The following is a 12,081-nucleotide window of genomic DNA, read 5'->3' as shown; positions in this document are numbered from 1 at the left end:
ACATATATTTTGACTACTGCCAAACTTGATGCCACAGGGCTCCGGTGGTTAGCTGCACTGTCAAACTACTCCTTCACCCCCAAGTACAAACCAGGGCCTAGGAATATAAGAGCGGATGCTCTCTCTAAGCGACCGGGTCTGCCTGCCCTGGGGGAAGATGGGGAGTGGGAAGAGATACCCAGCATCGGTATGAAGGCCTACTGTGCTACAGCTGCTGTAGTGGATGATAAGGTGGCTTTTTCTGAGTTGAGGGTCGTAGATTCTGTTGGTGGTAGCGCTGTCCAGTTGCTCTAGAAGAGGGAGAATCCAAGTTAATTAGTCACAAGGACATGGTTCAAAGCCAGAAAACTGATCCTGTGATAGGGCCCCTGTGGAGAGCGGGTTAACACTAGAAATCCTGCTTTGCTCAAGAACAGTTTGCCAGGAGGGTATGAATTTTTCCAACGTGACTGGGGGAAGTTCTGTGTGGAACAAGGACTGTTATACTGGGTGATACCATATCATAATCACCCTGGGAGGCGGCAATTAGTGTTGCACCTTAAATTCAGGAACATGGTGTTAAGGAGTCTGCATGATCACCATGGACATCTTGGAATGGAGAAGACTTATGAGCTGGTCCAAGACCATTTTTTCTGGCCTAAAATGAGAGATGCAGTTGCAAGTTACTGTAGGAAGTGCCTAAGGTGACTGCAAAAAAAGACACTCCCGGTCCTCGCTGCCCCCAAAACTGTTTTTTCTGGCCTAAAATGAGAGATGCAGTTGCAAGTTACTGTAGGAGGTGCCTAAGGTGTCTGCAAAGGAAGACACTCCTGGTCCTCACTGCCACCATGGGTCACCTGAAATGTTCAGAGCTCATGGACTTGATGTGCATGGACTTTCTTTGTATTGAGAATGATTCAAGGGGCATCGGTAATGTTCTGGTAGTCACCGATCACTATACCAGGTACGCCCAAGCTTTCCCCACCAAGGACCAAAAAGCCTCCTCAGTCGCTAAAGTACTATGGGCGAAGTTTTTCATTCACTACGGGTTGCCAAGTAGATTACATTCTGATGAAGGCAGAGACTTTGAGATGTTTGGAAGGGAGCCAAGGTTGCCCCTTGATATCCAGCTGGGTGTATCTGGGTGAGTCATCAGGACCACTTTCCATGCTCCCAACTCCAATTGCAGGAACAGAGAACAGGGAGCCGGATTTACTCACATCAGCTGGGATTCTCATTGGGGGATTCTCTTGCATTTCAATGCTGCCAATGCGGGCACTGGGGAGCCTGAAAAGTTTTATTGTGCAATATTGCTTTAAGAATACAACCCTGATGTTGCTGGACTACAAATCCCAGCATGCCTCACTCTTCATTATATGTTACATTATTCTGGGATTAGTAGTCCAGCTACAAATGAGAAAACATTTCCCAGATCTTCAAAGCCAGTGGCAGCATTGAAATGCAAAAGAATCCTCCAATGAGAATCCCAGCTGATGTGAGTAAATCCGGCTCCCTGTTCTCTGTTCCTGCAATTGGAGTTGGGAGCAATAAGCACAGTTTCCCAGCACTGAACAAGTCTGTCCCTTTATCCCCATGTCTGATTCCTGTGCCATATAATAAAACAAAACATGACATAATTAACTCTGTATGAATTATGTTGAATTTTTATGAAGATTTTTGGTTAGTAGAATTCTCATTGTGAATTTTCTTGAATATATAATTACATTTTTTGAGCAACTTCTATAAATTATGGGGTGCAGAGCTACAGTATTATGGTTCAGTTTACAACCACTTTAACAGAAATGTGAATTCTTTGCAAAAAATTTGGTCAGTCAACAAACCAAATCAAATGTTCAAAACTGAGACAAATAAAATAAACTTGCATTATCTGTAATCAACTCTTTTGTTCTATTAGTTCTAATATGTCATTTGCCTTTACATAGTTACATAGGGTTGAAAAACATACAGACCCATACTGACCTATCTATCCACTCACATACAGACCCACACTGACCTATCCACTCACATACAGACCCATACTGACCTATCCACTCACATACAGACCCATACTGACCTATCCACTCACATACAGACCCACACTGACCTATCCACTCACATACAGACCCACACTGACCTATCCACTCACATACAGACCCACACTGACCTATCCACTCACATACAGACCCATACTGACCTATCCACTCACATACAGACCCATACTGACCTATCCACTCACATACAGACCTACACTGACCTATCCACTCACATACAGACCCATACTGACCTATCTATCCACTCACATACAGACCCACACTGACCTATCCACTCACATACAGACCCACACTGACCTATCCACTCACATACAGACCCATACTGACCTATCTATCCACTCACATACAGACCCATACTGACCTATCCACTCACATACAGACCCATACTGACCTATCCACTCACATACAGACCCACACTGACCTATCCACTCACATACAGACCCACACTGACCTATCCACTCACATACAGACCCACACTGACCTATCTATACACTCACATACAGACCCACACTGACCTATCTATCCACTCACATACAGACCCATACTGACCTATCTATCCACTCACATACAGACCCATACTGACCTATCCACTCACATACAGACCCACACTGATCTATCCACTCACATAAAGACCAACACTGACCTATCCACTCACATACAGACCCACACTGACCTATCTATACACTCACATACAGACCCATACTGACCTATCTATACACTCACATACAGACCCACACTGACCTATCTATACACTCACATACAGACCCACACTGACCTATCTATCCACTCACATACAGACCCATACTGACCTATCTATCCACTCACATACAGACCCATACTGACCTATCCACTCACATACAGACCCACACTGATCTATCCACTCACATAAAGACCAACACTGACCTATCCACTCACATACAGACCCATACTGACCTATCTATACACTCACATACAGACCCATACTGACCTATCTATCCACTCACATACAGACCCACACTGACCTATCCACTCACATACAGACCCATACTGACCTATCCACTCACATACAGACCCATACTGACCTATCTATCCACTCACATACAGACCCATACTGACCTATCTATCCACTAACATACAGACCCACACTGACCTATCCACTCACATACAGACCCATACTGACCTATCCACTCACATACAGACCCACACTGACCTATCTATCCACTCACATACAGACCCACACTGACCTATCCACTCACATACAGACCCACACTGACCTATCCACTCAAATACAGACCCACACTGACCTATCTATCCACTCACATACAGACCCACACTGACCTATCCACTCACATACAGACCCATACTGACCTATCCACTCACATACAGACCCATACTGACCTATCCACTCACATACAGACCCATACTGACCTATCTATCCACTCACATACAGACCCACACTGACCTATCTATCCACTCACATACAGACCCACACTGACCTATCCACTCACATACAGACCCACACTGACCTATCTATCCACTCACATACAGACCCATACTGACCTATCTATCCACTCACATACAGACCCACACTGACCTATCTATCCACTCACATACAGACCCATACTGACCTATCCACTCACATACAGACCCACACTGACCTATCCACTCACATACAGACCCACACTGACCTATCTATCCACTCACATACAGACCCATACTGACCTATCTATCCACTCACATACAGACCCATACTGACCTATCTATCCACTCACATACAGACCCATACTGACCTATCTATCCACTCACATACAGACCCATACTGACCTATCTATCCACTCACATACAGACCCATACTGACCTATCTATCCACTCACATACAGACCCATACTGACCTATCCACTCACATACAGACCCATACTGACCTATCTATCCACTCACATACAGACCCATACTGACCTATCTATCCACTCACATACAGACCCATACTGACCTATCCACTCACATACAGACCCATACTGACCTATCCACTCACATACAGACCCACACTGACCTATCTATCCACTCACATACAGACCCACACTGACCTATCTATCCACTCACATACAGACCCACACTGACCTATCCACTCACATACAGACCCACACTGACCTATCCACTCACATACAGACCCATACTGACCTATCTATCCACTCACATACAGACCCACACTGACCTATCTATCCACTCACATACAGACCCACACTGACCTATCCACTCACATACAGACCCACACTGACCTATCTATCCACTCACATACAGACCCATACTGACCTATCCACTCACATACAGACCCATACTGACCTATCTATCCACTCACATACAGACCCATACTGACCTATCTATCCACTCACATACAGACCCACACTGACCTATCTATCCACTCACATACAGACCCATACTGACCTATCTATCCACTCACATACAGACCCATACTGACCTATCTATACACTCACATACAGACCCATACTGACCTATCTATCCACTCACATACAGACCCACACTGACCTATCCACTCACATACAGACCCACACTGACCTATCCACTCACATACAGACCCATACTAACCTATCCACTCACATACAGACCCACACTGACCTATCCACTCACATACAGACCCACACTGACCTATCCACTCACATACAGACCCACACTGACCTATCCACTCACATACAGACCCACACTGACCTATCTATCCACTCACATACAGACCAACACTGACCTATCCACTCACAGACAGACCCATACTGACCTATCTATCCACTCACATACAGACCCATACTGACCTATCTATCCACTCACATACAGACCCATACTGACCTATCAACTCACATACAGACCCATACTGACCTATCTATCCACTCACATACAGACCCACACTGACCTATCCACTCACATACAGACCCATACTGACCTATCCACTCACATACAGACCCACACTGACCTATCCACTCACATACAGACCCATACTGACCTATCGATCCACTCAGATACAGACCCATACTGACCTATCCACTCACATACAGACCCATACTGACCTATCCACTCACATACAGACCCATACTGACCTATCCACTCACATACAGACCCATACTGACCTATCCACTCACATACAGACCCATACTGACCTATCTATCCACTCACATACAGACCCATACTGACCTATCTATCCACTCACATACAGACCCACACTGACCTATCTATCCACTCACATACATAAACTATATATACAAACATTAATACTAACTGTAGATATTAGTATCACAATAGCCTTGGATATTCTGATTGTTCAAGAACTCATCCAGGCCCCTCTTATAGGCATTAACAGAGTCTGCCATTACCCCATGCCCATCACTAGGAAGGGCATTCCCCAACCCCCTCACTGCCCTCACCGTGAGGAACCCCCTACCCAACATCCCCCGGCAGGGCATTCCCCAACCCCCTCACTGCCCTCACCGTGAGGAACCCCCTACCCAACATCCCCCGGCAGGGCATTCCCAAACCCCCTCACTGCCCTCACCGTGAGGAACCTCCTACCCAACATCCCCCGGCAGGGCATTCCCCAACCCCCTCACTGCCCTCACCGTGAGGAACCCCCTACCCAACATCCCCAGCAGGGCATTCCCCAACCCCCTCACTGCCCTCACTGTGAGGAACCCCTACCCAACATCCCCCGGCAGGGCATTCCCCAACCCCCTCACTGCCCTCACCGTGAGGAACCCCCTACCCAACATCCCCCGGCAGGGCATTCCCCAACCCCCTCACTGCCCTCACCGTGAGGAACCCCCTACCCAACATCCCCCGGCAGGGCATTCCCCAACCCCCTCACTGCCCTCACTGTGAGGAACCCCCTACCCAACATCCCCCGGCAGGGCATTCCCCAACCCCCTCACTGCCCTCACCGTGAGGAACCCCCTACCCAACATCCCCCCGGCAGGGCATTCCCCAACCCCCTCACTGCCCTCACCGTGAGGAACCCCCTACGCTGCTTCAAATGGAAGCGGAGGCCTCTGGTGCGCTGATTGTTTTAATAGGAAAAAAGAACCCCCCCATCTGCCTATAATCCCCTCTAATGTACTTGAACAGAGTAATCATGTCCCCTCACAAGCTCCTTTTTTCCAGAAAAAACAACCCCAACCCTGACAGTCTCACCTCATAGTTTAACCCTTCCATCCCCTTTACCAGTTTAGTTGCAATCTCTGCACTCTCTCCAGCTCATTAATATCCTTCTTAAGGACTGGAGCCCAAAACTGCCCCCCATACTTACTGTCACTGCCCCCCATACTCACTGTTACTGCCCCCATACTCACTGTCACTGCCCCCCATACTCACTGTCACTGCCCCCCATACTCACTGTTACTGCCCCCATACTCACTGTCACTGCCCCCCATATTCACTGTCACTGCCCCCCATACTCACTGTAACTGCCCCCCATACTCACTGTCACTGCCCCCCATACTCACTGTCACTGCCCCCCCCATACTCACTGTAACTGCCCCCCATACTCACTGTCACTGCCCCCCCATACTCACTGTCACTGCCCCCCATACTCACTGTCACTGCCCCCCATACTCACTGTCACTGCCCCCATACTCACAGTCACTGCCCCCCATACTCACAGTCACTGCCCCCCCATACTCACTGTCACTGCCCCCCATACTCACAGTCACTGCCCCCCCATACTCAAGGTGAGGCCTTACCAGGGACCTATAAAGGGGCAAAATTATGTTTCATCCCTTGAGTCAATGCCCTTTTTATACAAGACAGCACTTTATTTGCTTTAGTAGCCACAGAATGACACTGCCTGGAATTAGACAACTTGTTATCTACAAAAATCCCCAGATCCTTCTCCATTAAGGATCCCCCAACACACTACCATTCAGTAGATAGTTCATGTTTATATTATTTCTACCAAAGTGCATAACTTTGCACTTATCAACACTGAACCTCATTTCCCAGTTTGTTGCCCAGTTTTCCAATTTTGTCAGATCGCTCTGCAAAGCGGCAGCATCCTGCAGGTCCCACCTCCAGGTTATTAATAAACAAGTTAAAAAGCAAAGGCCCAAGGACTGACCCCTGCGGTACCCACTAACCACACTGATCCAATTAGAAAATGTTCCATTTACCCCCACTCTGTGTAATCTATCCTTCAGCCAGTTCTCTATCCAATTACAAATATTATGTTCTAGGCCAATATTCCTTAATTTGATCATTAACCTTCTGTGAGGTACTGTATCAAACGCTTTAGCAAAGTCCAAGTAGATCCCATCCACTGCCATTCCAGCATCGAGGTTCCTACTCACCTCCTCATAAAAGGCAACTAAATTAGTCTGGCAAGATCTGTTACACATAAAACCATGCTGGCACAAACTAATAGTATTGTGAACTGCAATGTATTCAACTATCCTATCCCTTATTACCCCTTCCGAGTGACCCATGTGTCAGTAGTTCCATTACTAGAATTGGGCATATTAAAAGGAAAGCCTTCATTAGCTGGCTCGTCAGATGTATAGACAGATGAAAAATTTCTGCTTTTTCCCCGTTCTCATCAACCAACTTTCTCCCCATGATAATAAGGTTCCCACCCCTTCTTAGTTAATATGTCATATGCCTTTAAGTTCAGCCAATATGCTACTAGCTTTAATTTCACCAACAATAGGTTCTCACCGTGTCTTATGGCAGAAGCAGCCCTGGCCAACAGCCCCCTACTATCCTTGTGTTCTCCACAAAGCAAAACAACAGCGTTCCTCCTATCACACACTTATCTTTAATTTCAGGACATCTTTAAAAGATTATTTTAGTAATTATTTTTCGCACCTGGGAATATCCATAGAGAGTCAGTATTTGGGCTATGGGTACAGTTGTCTCTGAGGTGAGATCCCCAATAAACCCAGCAATGTTTCTCTTTCCCACACAGGAGTAATTGGGAACCGGCTCCCTGGTACCAGATAATATCTGTAATACACTCCTCACAGCCTTCCGGGGGTCCCCACAGGAATCGGATATATGGTACCCCAGGGTCAGGTTGGGTAACCGGGCCGGATCCTTATTAATCTGCTCAATGGCAAAGCGAAAATCCACCAAGTAGCGGTAAGCCTGTTCATTCGGACTGAGAGTATGAATAAATTTCCTTTACTTTAAAGATCATTGTATCATTCATTTTGGAATAATTATTAAAGATTTATAAAATACAGTATATTACTGCAATATCCCAGTTGGAATCCTCCTGCTTGTGCTGAATTACTTAGTAGTGTCTCTTAATTCCACTTTATCTTATATCTCCTCCTATTTTTTAACGGATCCTTCAGTGTTTCCAGTTCTACCTTTCCTTGCCCTCTTTAAGTTAGGTTACCTCATGGCTCCATTCTTGGACCCCTCCTATTTTTAATCTACACTGTGACTAAAAACCCTTATACTGGCCCCATGTTTAGCCACTGCATGATCTAGTGAAGATGGTGGCAGCCCATTGTTTTGTTTTCCTGCCGAAAGGGTTTTAAACAAAGAAGCTCCCAGAAGTCTCCTCCAGAGGGGCTGGGCAAGTCCCTCCTAGGTTAAACCCCTCCCCTAATGATGCTGCAAGGGACCCTGCTAATTGGACCTGATAGGGTTGGGTTAAGCAGAAGCAGGGTCAGCCTCCTAACCAATCAATCCTAGGGGATGTGAAAAAGAGGGGAGGTACCAGCAGCAGGGTAGAAAAACCAGAGGTTGGGGGTGGAGAAGGTGCTTTTGTTCATCTGGGTGTAACCACGCTACAGCAGGCCCATGCGGTTCCTTGGAACCCACCCTAGCTTCGGCAGGAAGATTCCCTCCAACTGGATTTCCCTAACCCCTGTGGAAGGACTGTTTACCCTGAAACCAAGGTAGTGTGTTTTCTGTGGAACTAACCAAAATGGGTTTATTCCCATTGGAACTGCCTTGGGAGGCTACCCAGTTAATTGTGGACTGTCTGTGTGGGAAACCTTTGTGCATTGGGGGTTGGGCTAGGAGACTCTGCCTTTGTTCCCTGGAGACTGTGCAGAGGGGGGTTGCCCTGAAGACTTCCTGAAGGAGGATTTGATGTGATTGGGACTTGTGGACCTCCCATGCGTATTGCCCTTTCCCTGTTTCTCTACGTTTGGTTGTAATAAACCCCTGTGAAACAACCCTTGTGGCACGTGTGGTATTTCCCTGATTGTGCTAGCGGCTCATATGTCATACGTTGTGTGACATACACCACTGGCCCATGTCAGCTAATCAGTACATTTAGGTTTCATTTATATATGGATGATACTCAAATGCACCTCTCCTCTCAAGATTTGCCCTTACTTTTAGCTTATATCACAGACGCCCTACATTCTGCATTTATGCCCTCTTGTTGCCTAAAATTCAACATGAAGAAAACTGAACTGATCATCTTCCAACCATCCACTTCTGTTCCCCTGCCTGACATCACTATCATTGTGGAAACCAACCATATAACCCCAGTACCTCATTTGCTGTTTAGGAGTCACATTTGACTTAATTCATTACCCACATCCAAACACTCACAAAATCATTCTGCTTTCACCTTAGGAACCCCTCTTGCATTTGTCCCTTCCTCACATTAGGGGACTGCTGAAATTCTCATTCATGCCCTACTCATATCTTGTTTAGACTTCTGTAACTCACTGCTCTGCTACCCCCCCGTCTAAACTGCCCCCACTCCATCCACCATGAACACTGCTGATAGACTCATACACCTCTCCTTGCGCTCCCCAAGTGATTCCCCAAGTGCTGCCCCATTCTAGCAGTTCATGCACTTGTACGTCTTATAAACAGGAATCAATTCAAGATCTTGTACTCACTTACAAAGCTCCAGTGCTGCACCCCTATATATAAGCACCCTTATAATCAAGTACACCCCAAGAAGTAATCTATAGTCTGAACATGATCCCACTCTCTTCCTCACTCAGTACTTCCTCTCCCTCCCGCATCAAGGACTTTTCACGTGCTTCCCGCATCCTCTGGAACACTCTGCCCCTTCCCATTGGGCACTCTCAGAACATTCCAACAGTCACTTAAAGCCACCTTTTCATTCACTCTGCAGCTTTACCACCCGCCGATCCCCCTTCTCTTTGCTCTCGCACACACTAACTGCTGATATTGATCTTTTACTCTGTACTTATCATTACTATACTAACCAACAGGAATTCTACAGTCACACTGGTTTTACTTCCACTCCCTGTTAGATTGTAAGATCTCATGAGCAGGGACCTCCCATGTTTGTCCCCTAACAATATTTAGTCGTAACTGTCCATCTGTATTCATCTATGTGCATGTATTTATATCATGTAAATAATAATAATAGACAGTCCATTAGCTAATATGTCTGAAAGTGAATGCAGCACCAATATGTACAATTAATGGGAATTAATTTGTTTTTGTTCACCTTTAGTTCAACTTAGATCACCTTAGAAAGACAAATTTCAAAAATTCAGTGTGACAAAAAAAATCACAGAGAAAAAACACCCATGGAATTAAATGCATTTGGAGTGAAAAAAAAAGTTGCTTGTTTCAAAAAACTTTTACCAGTGAAACTCTGTATAAGTACATTTTTCATACCCCTGTTAAACCCTGCTGCACGGCTCAACCAAACTTTGCTCAGTTGCTGGACTACAAATCCCAGAATAATGTAACATATAATGAAGGTAGAGGCATCTTGTTCCATATGGTGGATACAAGTGATTTTATTTTGTAAGCAGGAAATTTGTCCTTTAAAGGGGGAGTGGCTCTTGTCTGCCCCCTGCAAACTCACATGCAGGGAAGGTCCCTTACTATTACCCCTTTATACCATGTAGTGTTTGTAACAGATGGGACTTACCAAATACATGAGAAGCCAGTGGAATTGTCCCATGGAAATGTAAAATTAAACATATAGAAATGTGAAGCCATCACCCCTCCGATAATGATATCTCCTTCCTGCATATATTCATATTCCTTCACTACATTAATGGTCTGTAGGTGACAGGCAGGGTTGATTGGCTGATTCCTACATCCGCAGGGTCCCACATACACGAGTATCAGATAGATCAGCACTTTCACAAAATAACAGACAGCAGTGACTCCCAGCATTGCCCTCATATACATCAATATAAAGGAGAAGATTAGAACATTTCCCCAGTCAGTAGCACAGAGAGACACAGGGACCCCAGGGTTGGGCTGTGTGTGTAGAACAGAGTAAGGGGCCCGGCTCATCCAACCCTCATTTTATAGAGAGCAGAGAGAGGATTTGCCCCAGTAGCACTCAGTGGCACAGAGAGACACAGGGGCCCCAGGGTTGGGCTGTGTGTGTAGAACAGAGTAAGGGGCCCGGCTCATCCAACCCTCATTTTATAGAGAGCAGAGAGAGGATTTGCCCCAGTAACAGTCAGTGGCACAGAGAGACACAGGGGCCCCAGGGTTGGGCTGTGTGTGTAGAACAGAGTAAGGGGCCCGGCTCATCCAACCCTCATTTTATAGAGAGCAGAGAGAGGATTTGCCCCAGTAACAGTCAGTGGCACAGAGAGACACAGGGGCCCCAGGGTTGGGCTGTGTGTGTAGAACAGAGTAAGGGGCCCGGCTCATCCAACCCTCTTTTTATAGAGAGCAGAGAGAGGATTTGCCCCAGTAACAGTCAGTGGCACAGAGAGACACAGGGGCCCCAGGGTTGGGCTGTGTGTGTAGAACAGAGTAAGGGGCCCGGCTCATCCAACCCTCATTTTATAGAGAGCAGAGAGAGGATTTGCCCCAGTAACAGTCAGTGGCACAGAGAGACACAGGGGCCCCAGGGTTGGGCTGTGTGTGTAGAACAGAGTAAGGGGCCCGGCTCATCCAACCCTCATTTTATAGAGAGCAGAGAGAGGATTTGCCCCAGTAACAGTCAGTGGCACAGAGAGACACAGGGGCCCCAGGGTTGGGCTGTGTGTGTAGAACAGAGTAAGGGGCCCGGCTCATCCAACCCTCATTTTATAGAGAGCAGAGAGAGGATTTGCCCCAGTAACAGTCAGTGGCACAGAGAGACACAGGGGCCCCAGGGTTG

At 46.6% G+C, this 12,081-nt stretch overlaps 1 protein-coding gene across 1 annotated transcript in view; it reads right to left on the bottom strand.

Moving 5' to 3' along the window:
- The window catches only part of LOC105946381 (vomeronasal type-2 receptor 26), a 28,377-nt gene extending 17,242 nt beyond the window's left edge, over positions 1–11,135 (bottom strand). The window contains exons 1-2 of the mRNA XM_018089710.2: positions 10,885–11,135; positions 7,863–8,154 (exon numbers count right to left, since the gene is read on the bottom strand). Coding sequence (XP_017945199.2) covers positions 7,863–8,154; positions 10,885–11,135 — 543 coding nt within the window. The remainder of the gene's footprint in view (positions 1–7,862; positions 8,155–10,884) is intronic.
- Between the last annotated feature and the right edge of the window lie 946 nt (positions 11,136–12,081).

The sequence above is a fragment of the Xenopus tropicalis genome, chromosome 1, assembly GCF_000004195.4.
Source record: "Xenopus tropicalis strain Nigerian chromosome 1, UCB_Xtro_10.0, whole genome shotgun sequence".
NCBI lineage: Eukaryota > Metazoa > Chordata > Amphibia > Anura > Pipidae > Xenopus > Xenopus tropicalis.
This window is presented reverse-complemented; position numbering and strand designations above follow the sequence as displayed.